The following is a 15,389-nucleotide window of genomic DNA, read 5'->3' on the forward strand; positions in this document are numbered from 1 at the left end:
CATGAGTCCCGGGAAACACTCTCTCATCACTGACCATGTCGTTTCCATGAGTCCCGGGAAACACTCTCTCATCACTGACCATGTCGTTTCCATGAGTCCCGGGAAACACTCTCTCATCACTGACCATGTCGTTTCCATGAGTCCCGGGAAACACTCTCTCATCACTGACCATGTCGTTTCCATGAGTCCCAGGAAACACTCTCTCATCACTGACCATGTTGTTTCCATGAGTCCCGGGAAACACTCTCTCATCATTGACCATGTCATTTCCATGAGTCCCAGGAAACACTCTCTCATCACTGACCATGTCGTTTCTATGAGTCCTGGGAAACACTCTCTCATCACTGACCATGTAGTTTCCATGAGTCCCAGGAAACACTCTCTCATCACTGACCATGTCGTTTCCATGAGTCCCGGGAAACACTCTCTCATCACTGACCATTTCATTTCCATGGGTCCCGGGAAACACTCTCTCATCACTGACCATGTCGTTTCCATGAGTCCCGGGAAACACTCTCTCATCACTGACCATTTCATTTCCATGAGTCCCAGGAAACACTCTCTCATCACTGACCATGTCGTTTCCATGAGTCCCGGGAAACACTCTCTCATCACTGACCATGTCATTTCCATGAGTCCCGGGAAACACTCTCTCATCACTGACCATGTCGTTTCCATGAGTCCCGGGAAACACTCTCTCATCACTGACCACTTCATTTCCATGAGCAGGCTTCTTAAACATTCCGTGCTTTGACTGTGGTGTTCCCACTAGTTAACAGATAATTACCTTCAGGCTGCATCGTGCCACTTGGCTTCTTCGCAGTAGCCTTTGCAATATCACAGAAAGCACAATTCTGAATCCTAGGGCAAATCTTATGCTGGTGCTCTGATTCCCGGTGAAACGTAGCAACTCAGGATGGAAAATCAATCTACTGTCTAGACAGAGACTCACAAAGTCAACATCATAGCAATTTGTCTCAATTTGTCTGAAAAAAGGCATATTTATTAAAATCAGATATTTTACAGAGTCAGATTTTGGTTGCATTAAACTAACTTGCATTTATTACAATCAGAAAGATGGGAGGTGATTTTAATTTCCTTCTTGCCAAAACCAAGTTTTCTTTTTATCCATATAGCCGCAGTTATTTTACACGAGTCTGTGATGTAATGGCAGGTGTCATTTGTTTACAGAAGATTTCCATGAGTTCCTGTCAAATATGCATGCAGATATATTTATTTATAAATATTTTGGCACCAGGTCATCCGATTGAGCTACAAGTCCCTTTTCAGTAAAGACTTGAAAAGAAAAGCTCTACCATTATAAACAGCATGCATATATAATACAAAGTTACAGATAGTGTTGGTCATTTATTAGATAAAATACATAATAAGCAATAAGGACAGCAAATAGGAACATTGAAGCTAACAACTTGCATTGAACAATAATACAACTCAGGCTACAAGTATATCTGTTGACTTATACAATGGTTACTCAATGACAAAAATGACCCATGAGTATTACATAGAGATGGATTACATGTACAATATACAAGCAAAATGAATACCTACAGTAAAGATTAAACAACAGCACTTGCAGCAGTAGTGTAATTCTACAGTAAAGGAGTCAACATATATTCAGAGAAAATTACCTGACACATTCTGACACCATGTTCCTTCTGTGTTTGATTCCTGGAACTTCCTGCTGTCGATGAACACCACGACTAAGAGTGTCTATGGAGAAACTGACAACAAATCTGCACCTATGGTCACCCTTTTAAATAAGACAAAATATTTCTTCCCATTCTCTAAAACACAGTTAACTCTCATACATCGTTATATATGACCCTGTCATCCCAGTCCAAACCATCTTAGCAGAACTCATAATGAAGCCTGTTTTGGAATTACTCGAGAGTCGTGTGGAAGCCTATGCATATTGTTATTCATAGTACAGAATGATTCGGCATTTTATTGCTGTTGTTACCTTGTGGTCAGTTGATTCATTATTATTCCCCATGACATGAATGACATAAAGAGCAATACAGGAAAAGCAACTGTCCAAGTGGAAAACAATCAATTTTCTCAGCATGAAAAAAGGCGGGCATGGAAAGGCAGTTGGCGATGTTCAGAAAGATAACACCATGTTACATATTACAGATGTCATGGCTATTAATCAGATAAATTCCGGCTACTTATATGACTTGGAATGTGTTTTAAGATAGGGTTTTTATGCAACTATGCACATAACTTTAGTGCACTAGTCATATTGGTAACACATTCATACCTCTCAATTGTAATGAATTTTGCAGAATGTCTAGAATGTTGCCATTTTTGCTTGGTCTGCTCCTCATAAAATGTATAATTTTCTGACAAATCATGGAGAACTGAAGTCATTAATAATCACACATTTGAGTTTCAGACTTTATATCTTTCAATATATGCATGCTAATGCAAAACCTGGTTTTCTAACAAAATTCTAAGAGGAATATTTAAAATATGTTCATTATGGGTCTTTGCCCCATCAATATGTTTGGGTTTGTCCGGAATTGTTGTGTTAAGAGATTGAGAAGTCCGAACATATCCTACCAAGAGTGACACTTACAATGTACATCAGTATGACACTCACCCCCCCCTCCACACACACACACACACACACACACACACACACACACACACACACACACACACACACACACACACTCACACACACACACACACACACACACACACACACACACACACACACACACACACTCACACACACACACACACACACACAAAGGTTGGAGAAGTGGTCAGTACTGGTGAGAACATTTATAAAAATTCAGTTTCACTTTTATATGTTTCCAACCACTTATATCTACCTAAATAGTAAAAAATGGCTTTTCCACATCCTATACACATTTTTATGCTGAGGTCCACATTAAACATTACAACATAATATTAAGACTGAGATACCAATAGATGCAGTAAAACGCTGCGATATCTTTAGTTATGCTGTCAGCAATTGTGGGACACAATATCACAAATTCTGACATATCTCACTATATATAGTGATATCCCTGTACGTCGTTGTGAAAACATGCCTCATTCAGTAGAAACCAAATCATTATGATCCCTTTTTAATGACAGAAAATCACCTACTGCCACACCACTTCATACATAGCAGCTGGCTTGAAAAACCAAGTGACTCGGAGCTGACATATGTTATCCGCATTTTTCATAGATTATTACTGCATAGTCTGTTGTATATGGCTGCTGTAATAATGATGATTGTCTGCTCTTAATACAGAGGATAGCCTTTGCCAAAAGTAAGGCTGGGCATGTGGGTTGTGAGGCCAAGATAAAACTGACTTCCCACACAGTATCTTACGCATCCTTAAGTACTTGGAGTGCTTTATAATGTCATCCAGAAGAACAAATATTACAACATCCATTTTCTCCTCTAGCAGGCGCTGCTGAGTTATATAGAAAGCCTGCCGCAGAAAGCCGCTAGCAAATCCTTTTCTGCTGAGAACAAAGACTGTTTTACGGCTCTTCCATATTGACTCATATAGGTTCTCTATGGTTGCTTTTCCACAAATCCAGTCCCTTTCTTGTAGGCATAAGTGTGAATTCCTTTTCTTGCTGCCTTCCATATTGGCTCTCAGTTCCTTATACACCCAGTCTGACACCTTTGTCTGCTCCGTGTCGAAGGCGATGAATGCATCATACTCATAGTGTTTTTTCAAAGAAGCTGAATAGCCATGGAAGAATGCTGAGCACACCTGGAAAATATACCACATATCCCAGCCATATAATGTTTGCAAAACTGGAACAAATGTAAAGATGATCCCTATTGTAAAAGTTAAGATAAATCCCCACTCCCCATTCACATCCTCACATGAGTGAATATCCAGTGACAATAAATTTGCACCTTGTACACCTTCTGGCAGGTTACATTTCAATCTAGTTGTCAGGTAGGGCAGATCAATTTTAGTAGAATTAATAAAGCTTAAGAACCATAAGACACTGCAGGCGCATTTAAATGGGTTACCACTGACATCCAGTCTCTTCAAGGTCTCGAGAAACAGATTCGGGAAACTATCACCATTAATTATGCTTATGTGGTTGTTGCTTAATATGAGGATTTGTAGTGAAGGGGCACTGGAGAAAAACTCTTTATTTAGCCACGCAATGCTATTACTGCTCAAATTCATCATGAATAGTGTTTCACTAAACGTGATGGCTTTGTTGGGTAGCATTTTAAGTGAGTTATGACTCAGATCCAGGGATTGCAAATGTTCAAGGTATGTAATATTTTCCCAGGGAAAGTAGTCTAGTTGATTGTTACTTATATTCAGATATTTCAGACTTTGTGGAAGACAGGCAAAGATTTCTTCAGAAATATATCTTAATTTATTTTCAGAAATATCCAGATAAGTTAGATTGGTAAGATAAGTAAAAAAATGTAAGTATGTAGTGTCCCCATTCCGCCACATTATATCTAGCCTGTTTCCAGCAAAAAACAAAGTCTTTAATGACCTGCTTTTTAATTTTGTAGATATCATGGTTCCTATCTCATTGTATGCTAGGCTTAAAGTATGAAGTGAAGGAAGGTTGGAAAGAAAGTCAAATTTGTGTCCAATTCCTTTCAAACTGAAATGGTACTCATTGTTATTTAGGTATAAAACCTCAAGTTGTGGAACCTCTTGAAAGGCAGTTTTAAAATATAAATCAATTCTATTGTATGAAAGATCCAAAAGTTTTAATGATGGTACTTGTACAAACTGGAAACCATCAAGTGCCTGACTTATGTAATTGGATGACAAGTTCAGGCAGTCGGCCTTTTCTAGGCCTTGGAAATCTGCTGCATATATCTCAATAACATTATTGTAAGATAAGTCCCACATTTTCTGGCAGATTGTATGAAGGTTACTTGATGAAATCTGTTGCTGAAACATATATTCCTTCCATCTCTCTATTCTGGGGTCCACGTCAAAAGCATGACTCTCTTGTAGTTGGTTGCCACCAGATTGGACACTTCTAATATAATGCCCAGACTGTAATAGATCATATTCACTTGTTTTGGGACAATTCTGCTGGAACATTAACCAGTTTCTTGAAAAACCAATATACTTCACTTTCTGAAGATGGGAAAACATTGATAAATTGGCATACTTCATAAAATTATTTCGGAAATCCACTAGTTCTAATTTTGGAAGACTGAAAAGTGGTGCAATGCCAGTTTCTTCCAATGTCTCAAAAAAGTATCCATCGATAAAGAAGTTCTTCAATGATTGCATTTTTTGCATTGATAGAGAAAGAGTCAGGTTACTAAATGTTTTTAGGGGTTCATAATTATAAATTAAATTCAATGTTTCAAGTTTTGTAAGCTTAGCAAAGAAGCTGGCATTTCTGATTGCATAATTCAGGAGGTTATCAGAAAGGTCCAGATAGATTAGATTGTCCATATGGTTAAAGAGATCATCACTCAGTTCGACCAAGGAGTTCCCCCTTAGATTTAGTGTTGTCAGTTTATGGAGATCTCTGAAAGCAAGTGGATCAAGCTTGATGGAAGCATTGTTGGGACACGGGAAGCATGGTTGTGCTGCGTGATCACACCGTTGACAATTCCATCCCAAGATCAATGTTTTCAGATTGCCAAAATGTATAAAATCAGTAGCTTTTATATGAGAAATTTTGTTTTCAGAGAGGTCCAGATACTTTAGCCTCCTTGGGAGACTGACTGGCACCTCTGTTAAGTTATTAAATGACAAGGACAAAGTCTCAAGCTTTGTGTCCTGGAAAGTCATATTGGCTATGGTCAGTGTGGTGCCACATGGATTAAGATGAAAACAATTCTTATCCATGTGCAAATGCTTCAGGGACAAGAGACCAGCAAAATTCTGATAAGTGAGTGAAATTATGTTATTTTTTTCAACATTCAGCTGTACAATAGCAGGTGGAAGTTTAGGAATATTCATCAGACTGTTTCCAGCAAGACTCAAATGAGTTAGTTTTTTAAGTTTTAACAATGCTCCAGGCTCAACTACAAATTTGCAGAGCTTCTGGGGACTGTAGTTTATCTCGTTTGGTAAACAGTTGTAACTTATGTCAAGGACCTCCAGGCTTAAAACATCAGAAAAAGAATCAATGGCAACCAGACTGATGTGGTTTATTGATAAAAACAATGTGGTTACATTGGTTGATTTTATTTTTGGGATCTGAGTTAGGGCACGTCTACTGCAGTCCACAAAGGTGTAGTTATTTTCTGCATCACAAGGGAAGAAAACAGGGAATATTCCAAAGCCTGAGTGGATAGTTACACTTGTGAGGACCAGAAGCAGTACTTTTTGCAGTGACCCATTCTTTGTGTCAGCCTGAAAAAAAGTAAAAAATAAATACCTGTTACGTCATAAACATCTATTACCTTCAGCATCAGTCTTAAAGAATTAATTGACCTAAAGTGCATTTTTTAATCTGTCGACCACACCATTTTATTTAAAATACTAGCCAACTTTGGCATAGGGGACAATGCACTATGTTGGTTCACTTCTCACCTAATAGAACTTTTACCATTACAACTGGACTCATCAAATCCAACCATTGAACCTTTTTAACAGGAGTACCTCAAGACTCAGTGCTGAGTCCAATACTCTTTTCCATATTGATAAACAACTTATCTTTTGATATACCAACCCAAAACTGTACACTTTATGCAGACAACGTTGTTATATTACACTCATGTAAGTCACACAACAAGTTACAAAAAAGCTACAAGACTTTCTGATGTACAACATGCATAAAACTCTAAAACTTGAACTACTATGATGTTTGAGATACACCAAAAACATAATTTCAATTCCCCATTAAACATTACCAGCCCTCAAGGCAGCTTACTGACTAAAGTCACTGAGCAAAGGTCCCTAGGTATAACTTTTGAAAACTCACCTTTTCTCCACACATGCAAGACATCATAACAGAAGCTCTCACTCAACTTGAATCAGTATGTAAATACTCTCACCTGTTCTCAACAGAATCTAGGAAAACTCTAGCATTATGGAAGTTAATGTCCAAAACAAAATAATGATTGTCATTATTCACTCTAAACTCTGCACAGGACACCCACACTCTGTATGTTACTGCAAACAAGCTCTGCAAATTTATAACTCTAGGTGGACCCAAAGAACACCCCTGTATCTGTCTAGAAAAATCCAAATGGCTATCAGTAACTGCCAGAGCCACTCTCTTGTTCAACTGTTTGTCATTCATACTAATTCACTGCTCATTCTAACCACCTCTGGCACATACATGAGAATACAGATAGAGATATTATTCCCATATACTCCTGTACAGACCAGGCTGTCTGTTAGTCAAGACCCTATTTCAACAAGGCAGTAGATGAAAAAGCCTTTTCAAAACTTGCACCATCCACATGGAATCCACTAACTCAAGATATCCAAAAACAACTGGAATTAAGTATGTTCGAACAGGAACTACTTCAGTTTCTTAGTAATCAATTCAATTGTCAATGTTTTGACAATGGCTGAATCAAGTCTCTTGCTATTAGTTCATATTTGCACAGCTAAACAGTGTTATTTTGGATGTACTTCAAAACAGTGAAAACTTACATTATCAAATCTCACTACATCGAACCTGACTTCATTTAAACTTCATTATATCGAACTCCCAGAACAACGAAAACTAACCCCAGAAATTGAACCACTCAACCACCAGGACAAAACAACAAACAGCAAAACAATAAAACACCTCCAATGCTTTGCCCCCACACCCCCTAACTAAATATATCAACTCCAAGATCGCACTACAGTGGAGGAAGGGCAACGTTCACCATGGTGGCCAAGTGGTTCCTTTCCCGGGTTCATTTCCACTGTTCTGGGAATTCGATATGATGAGATTCGATTGTCAGGCTCAGTGAAATCAGATTCGACATTGTGAGTATTCGATGTTTTGAAGTGTTGCCCTTATTTCTGCACTACACTGCTACAGTCATTTGATACGTGTTGTACAGATTTAAATACTGTTTTCTATTCCTTTTGTGTAACCTCATCTAGATCTTCTTTCTATAAAACTACGTGCTGCACTCTTTAAACTGTAAAGTACCTCCTAGTGTATCATTGTCATTGGTAGTTATTTGTATCTTCTACATGTTACTCAGTCATTCTTCTACAAATGAACTGCTACACTGTTTGAACTGTACATACCACATACTCGCACTGTGTAATTGTCGCCTATATTCATCTTCCCTGCATCACACAATTGTTGTTCTGCCAGTAAGCTGCCGCACTCTTTAAACTGCACAAATAACAAAGAAGTGTAAGGACTCATTGAAAATTGTGAATATCTGACAGACAGGCCCAGATCATGGAAGAAAATGGTCCATGCACCAACCCACCTATGTGGGCAATAAACTAACTAAATGATAGATAGATAGATAGATAGATAGATAGATAGATAGATAGATAGATAGATAGATAGATAGATAGATAGATAGATAGATAGATAGATAGATAGCTAGATAGATAGATAGCTAGATAGATAGATAGATAGATAGATAGATAGATAGATAGATAGATAGATAGATAGATAGATAGATAGATAGATAGATAGATAGATAGATAGATAGATAGATAGACAGATACAGATAGATAGATAGACAGATAGATAGATAGATAGATAGATAGATAGATAGATAGATAGATAGATAGACAGATAGACAGATAGATATTAATCTATTGTTTTTATTATAGACTTGAATCTAAATCCTACAGTCATATAAATGCAGACTGTTTACTGCATTACAAGGAAATAATTGTTTTATTTTCCAATCAAAAAATACAAATGGCTACCACTTAAAATGAGAGCTAACCTTTTGCTTGACGAAAATAAAATTGCCAAAGATTCCAAGGACAACCGCAAGACATTCTATAACTATGTCAAGAATCTAAATGGCAATGCTCAGATCTGCTCTGAGCTAAAACAAAATGGCATTAAATATACTGATCCCAAGGATATTGCCAATATCCTGGCAGATCGATTCAGTGCCAACTTCACCCCCCTCTCACCCCCTAAATGGCCCATCTCAATACCGGAAGATTGCCAAATTCCAGTAATAACGGCCACACAGGTAAAAAACGCACTCTCCAAAGCTAAGAATACAGCATCCATGGGACCAGATGACATCCCAGGCTGTGTACAACATGAACTATGATATGAACTGGCACCTCACCTAAGTGTCATGTTTAATCATAGCCTCACCTCAGGTTTTGTGCCCACTGAGTGGTGCAGAGCTACAGTTATCCCACTCCACAAGTGGGGATCCACCTTGATCCAGGAAACTACCGTCCCATCAGTCTGACGAGCCTTAACTGCAAGGCCATGGAACGTATTATCATGGAACTTATAAACAAAGGCATTGGCAACCTTCAAACACTGGACCCCACCCAGTTTGGGTTCGTGAAGGGCCGATCTTGTCTACTGAACCTGATTGACTTCTTTGAATCAGTCTCCAGAGCCATGGACAAGGGTAATGTGGTCCACACAGCCTATCTAGACCTTGCCAAGGCCTTTGACACCATCCCCCACTCTGGAATCATAGATAAACTTACTAAGTTGGGCATTAATCCCTACATTACCCAATGGGTTGCTAACTGGCTTACTGATAGAACCCACATTGTAAAAGTATCCGACTCCAAATCCAGCTCCAGACAAGTGACAAGTGGAGTACCTCAGGGTTCAGTCCTGGGACCGCTCTTGTTTGGCATCTACTTCTCTGAAGTACAGGCTAACACTAAGGGACTCTGGCTAAGAAAGTTCACAGATGACTGCAAACTGGGAGCCATTATTGAATCCCCAAATGATGTGGATACTCTACAAAAGGGCCTTACAGAAACAGATGCTTGGTGCCAGAGACATGGGCTTAAGCTCAATGCCTAGAAATGTATAGTTATCCCCTTTGGGAAAAAAACATGTACCCGTGAATTACCATATAGGTGGCAGTACACTAAACACCAAAAGTGTAATAAAAGACTTAGGGACACAGGTGGACAGTGGCCTCACCTTCGATAACCACATTGCCACAACAATCAGGACATCCTTCTATGTGGCACACCTCATCACTAAGGGCTTTTCATCCAGAAAAAAGGAGGTCATTGTCCCACTGTACTCATCCCTCATTAGACCCATTATAGAATACAATGCCCCGTTTGGTATGTACCTCTCAAGACATCTGCAACAACTGGAAAGACCACAGAAATACCTCACTAAAAGAATCACAGGCCTAAAGCAGATGCCCTACTCTGACCGCCTTAAGAAACTCCAGCTATACTCTGTCGCATATCGTCTACTCAGAGGCGATCTCTGCTTAACATACAAGGCCATGTCAAACCCAGAGCTGTTGGACATGCTGCACTTAAAGAAATCCCAATTCCTCAGAGCCACATGCTCCAGGGATCTAAACCTTGTCATCACAATAAACAAGACATGCTGGAGGGATAGGTTCCTGACACAGAGACTTGCCAGACTCTGGAATAGATTGGCCATACATGTCAAGCAGAGTGCCTCTTTGGCCCTCTTCAAAAGGAACCTTGACGATTGGATGGGAGAAAGGAGATTCACCCTGGGGATCACGTCAGTCACCCTGCTAGACAAGGGTCCAGGGAAGTAAATAGTGTGGGAAGAAATAGCCAGGGAATTGTTATGGCTAGGCTTGTATAGGCCCTAGGGCTGATAACCTAGTACCAATCTATGAACATATGAACCTATGACTCCTTCATATTCAACTGCTAGATCAGAATGCATCACTCTTGTCCCCTCCCTCAACCTCCAAAATCATTTCCAGTCAGGGCCAAGTCCACAACCCCCCAGAACAATCTTCATTGTATCAACCATAGCTTTTGTCTTCCAGTTTCTGTCAAGGTAAGACATAATGTAAAGACAAACAGACAGAATATCTGTCTATACAAACAGAATTTTTTATTACAAATCACAGCTCATCAGGAGGATCAAGAAATTTCTAGCATGATCCCACAGAACTTTGGCAAAACAACCCTTTTTTATACCTTAAAAGACATTAGGTACAGTATGAGACACACGTGGTATGATACAATGTTAACAAATCAGAATCATACAACTACTCATGTACTTGAAAAGTACATGTGCATGAGCATATCATTGTTTGGTTACTAAATAAGCAAAGTTGAATCTGGTAACATCCTGAACATTGTTTACCATCTTATAGTTATACCTAGTGAACTTTTGTACTTGTGTAAACTTCGTTAGGGTACGTTACGGCATAGTCCCCTCTAATATCTTTACGCTGCCTTCTTAGTATTATCTAGAAATAGCTCATGCCGCTGTCTCCCCCCTTAATTTAATTTAATAACACAGCTATAAAATGTACCTAAGAGAGACAGAGGAAACATATGCCAACTACTTTGGTGTCTGTTAAACTAACAGGAAAACAATGTAACATTCCATATCAGGCTTCAGTTAGAGAGTCTGAAAAACACTGCTAAGCTCTCAGAATTACAGAATATGAAACAAACTTACATTTGCTTTGTTTTCTCTATTCCCATTACACTCCCAAATTCTGGCAAGGGCTCCCACCCTACCTAAACGACATGTCTTCCTATTCCATATTTAGACCCTAGTTCAAAACCTACCTGGATGAAGAATGAAAATGCAAATATCGTACATCAGGTTACATTACTGAACCCCAAATAAAAGTTCTACCACTTCTTTTCCCCTAGCTAACCCTGATCTCTTCTCACAGCCCAAACACATGCATGTAAACATGTAAATATGCATTGTGTTGTTTATGTTGCTGTTATTTCTCCAGTTTATGTACATATTGTGAATTATTCCCTACATGAATGTACCCTAATTGCTGTTACATTATGTAGCCCAGGCAGGCCCTGAAACTGTCAGTTTTGATCAGCACCCTACCACAGTAAGCAAGCAAACAAACAAACATAAATAAATAAATAAAATAAATAAAATTAATTATTGTGAACTTTTACATGTGTAAAAGTCATGAATTAATGTTGTTGTTGTCTTTCGGCTTTTCCCGGTTAGGGGTCGCCACAGTGGAACTTCGGTCCACTAATGATTAGCAGTAGATTTTTACGAACGTTGAGGTGCCAGCTCGACATTCAACCTTCCACGAAGGCATGCCCATTTACGCATGTCTTTCGAATGCCCATCCAACTGTGGGAAGGACATGCAGACTCCACACAGAAGGCCCTCCCCACACTCCAGCCAAGAATCAAATGGGAGAACCTCTTGTTGTGAGGCAAGAACGCTACCGCTGCACCACCGCGGCTGCTCAAAAGTCATGAATTAATACTGACAGTTATTCTAAAAACACCAAATCGCTGAAAGCTCAAATCACTGAAAACTCATTTCACTGAATAGAAGCACTGTTGGGCAAATAAAACGTATATTCGCTTTTCCCCACTGTAGTGCAATCCTGGAGTTAGTATATATAGTTAGTGGGTGTGGGGGGGATATGGGGTGTGTAGCCCCCTACCTACTTTTGGTTTTATATTGTTAGCTTTCAGTGAAATGAGATTCATAAATATAAAAGTAAACTATGTGAGGGGCTACGCCCCCCACACACCCACACACACACACACCCTAACTATATATACTAACTCCAGGATTGGACTACATTGGGGAAAAGGACATGTAAGTTTTATTTGCCCAACAGTACTTACATTCAGTGAAATGTGATTTGGTGAAATAAGTTTTCAGTGATTTGAGCTTTCAGCGATTTGGTTTGGGTCAACTGAAATTCAGTGAAATCTGTTTTCAGTGAATGAAAGTAGATCCATGTACACATATACTACCATATTTATACATTCACTATTATAGCAGCATAATTTACCTTGAACCTACCCTTAAAACTACTGCAATCTGCCGCCGTACCCCCCGGGAGAGAGGGAGCGCGGCGATGTCGTGATTGTCTTGCCTGTTGAAGTATTCCTAAAGAGCAAGCATCCAAAGCATGATTTCTGGATTTTGAAGATCTTTTTCACCCAAGTAAATGCTCATTTGCAGCAACACATACTAATAAATTAAATACTCAGTGGAGCACATTTGGGCACAGCTCAGTGGAAACACATAAGTTGCAGTTAGTGGCATTTGCTTGTCATTGCTTCTCTTTGCAGAGGTCATCAAAGTCTGTGTCTACATGACCACTACTCAACAGCATGCCAGACTGACTGGGGTCAAAAGCAACCTAAAACACAGTGCACAGGTAGTTTGAAGTAGGACACCAAGAGTGTGCAGTCCAAATCATAACCTACTAATTTTAACTTAATGTTTTTCATCGAAGAAAATATCCATTTGCAGCAACATCATCATCTTCTTTCGGATGATCCCGTTAGGGGTCACCACAGCAGATCACCTGTTTCCATTTCTTCCTGTCCTCTGCATCTTGCTCTGTCACACCAGCCACCTGCATGTTCTCTCTCACCACATCCATAAACCTTATCTTAGGTCTTCCTCTTTTCCTGCTACCTGGTAGCTTCATCCTTAGCATCTTTTTCCCAATATACTCAGCATCCCTCCTCAGCACATGTCCAAACCAATGTAATCGTGCCTCTCTGGCATTGTCTCCAAACCTTCCAACCTGGGCTGACCCTCTAATATACTTATTTCTAATCCTGTCCACCCTCGTCACACCCAGTGCAAATCTTAACATCTTTAATTCTGCCACATCCAGCTCAAACTCCTGCCTTTTTGTCAATGCCACTTTCTCCAACCCTTATAACATATCTGGTCTCACTACCCTCATGCAGACCTTCCCTTTCACTCTTACAGGTACTCGTCTGTCACAAATCACTCCTGACACTCATCTCCACCCACTCCATCCTGCCTCTACTCTCTTCTTCACCTCTCTTCCACACTAACCGTTCCTCTGAACTATTGACCCCAAGTATTTAAACTCATCCACCTTCGCCACCTCTACTCCTTGCATCCTCACCATTCCTCTATCCTCCCTCTCATTCACACACATATATTCTGTCTTAGTCCTGCTGACCTTCATTCCTCTTCTCTCTAGAGCATATCTCCATCTCTCCAGGGTCTCTCCACCTGTTCCCTACTCTCACTACAGATCACAATGTCATCTGCAAACATCATAGTCCATGGAGACTCCTGTCTGATCTTGTCTGTCAACCTGTCCATCACCATTGCAAATAAGAAAGGGCTCAGAGCTGATCCTTGATGTAACCCCACCTCCACCTTAAATGCATTCATCACTCCCACCGCAGACCTCACCGCTGTCACACTACCCTTGTACATATCCTGTACCACTCTTACATACTTCTCTGACACTCCTGACTTCCTCATACAATACCACAACTCCTCTCTAGGCACCCTGTCATATGCTTTCTCTAAGTCTACAAAAACACAATGCAACTCCTTCTGACATTCTCTGTACTTCTCCATCAACACTCTCAGAGCAAACATCACATCTGTAGTGCTCTTTCCCGGCATGAAACCATACTGCTGATTACTAATCATCACCTCCCTTCTTAACCTAGCTTCCACTACTCTTTCCCATAACTTCATGCTGTGACTGATCAGTTTAATCCCTCTGTAGTTATTACAGCTCTACACATCACCCTTATTCTTAAAAATCGGTACCAAAATACTTTTTCTCCATTCCTCAGGCATCCTCTCACTTTCTAAGATTTCATTAAACAATCTGGTTAACAACTCCACTGCCATTTCACCTAAACACCTCCATGCTTCCACAGGTATGTCATCTGGGCCAACAGCCTTTCCATTCTTCATTCTCTTCATAGCTGTCCTTACTTCCTCCTTGCGAATCCATTGCACTTCATGATTCACTATCCCTACATCATCCAACCTTCTCTCCATTTGCAGCAACAGATGTAGCCAAATGAAGCCAAATAGAAAATATTCAGTGGATCATATCACTTGGAGGTACTGAGTTATTTGACAATATTTTGTTTTTGTTTTCTGACATAGTCAAGGTCTGAGTCAGCACTTGATGTAGCACATCTAAATATGGCAAATAAATACTTGTCCAAAAAGATGATTTCTGGGTTTATACTTGATTTTCATGTGAGAAAATAACTGCTTAAAGCAATATTTCTTGCTAAATAATAAAATGTATCTAAGTGCAAATCATTAGCCGATTAGAATATGATTTGTTTGGAACATAGTTAGATAAATGAATAACATCTGCTTGTGAGAATGCTGTTCACAACTCACTTTGGTTCAGTCGGTCGGTGAAATGCATCTGAAATTCAACATCAACTTCAACCACCTCACAGTTTTGTTCTGTCAAACGTTTATCTGAGATTTGCAAACCTTTCATTAAAAACACTTATCAAGATAAAAAGAAGCCCAGATTA

The 15,389-nt window shown here is 39.6% G+C and overlaps 1 protein-coding gene across 1 annotated transcript in view; it reads right to left on the reverse strand.

Moving 5' to 3' along the window:
* Positions 1 to 2,806: 2,806 nt before the first annotated feature.
* The window catches only part of LOC122807840 (toll-like receptor 7), a 126,212-nt gene continuing 113,629 nt past the window's right edge, over positions 2,807 to 15,389 (reverse strand). The window contains exon 2 of the mRNA XM_044078938.1: positions 2,807 to 6,359. Coding sequence (XP_043934873.1) covers positions 3,228 to 6,359 — 3,132 coding nt within the window. The 3' untranslated portion in view covers positions 2,807 to 3,227. The remainder of the gene's footprint in view (positions 6,360 to 15,389) is intronic.

Source organism: Protopterus annectens, chromosome 7.part1, assembly GCF_019279795.1.
Source record: "Protopterus annectens isolate FY-2018-M chromosome 7.part1, PAN1.0, whole genome shotgun sequence".
Taxonomy (NCBI): Eukaryota; Metazoa; Chordata; order Ceratodontiformes; family Protopteridae; genus Protopterus; species Protopterus annectens.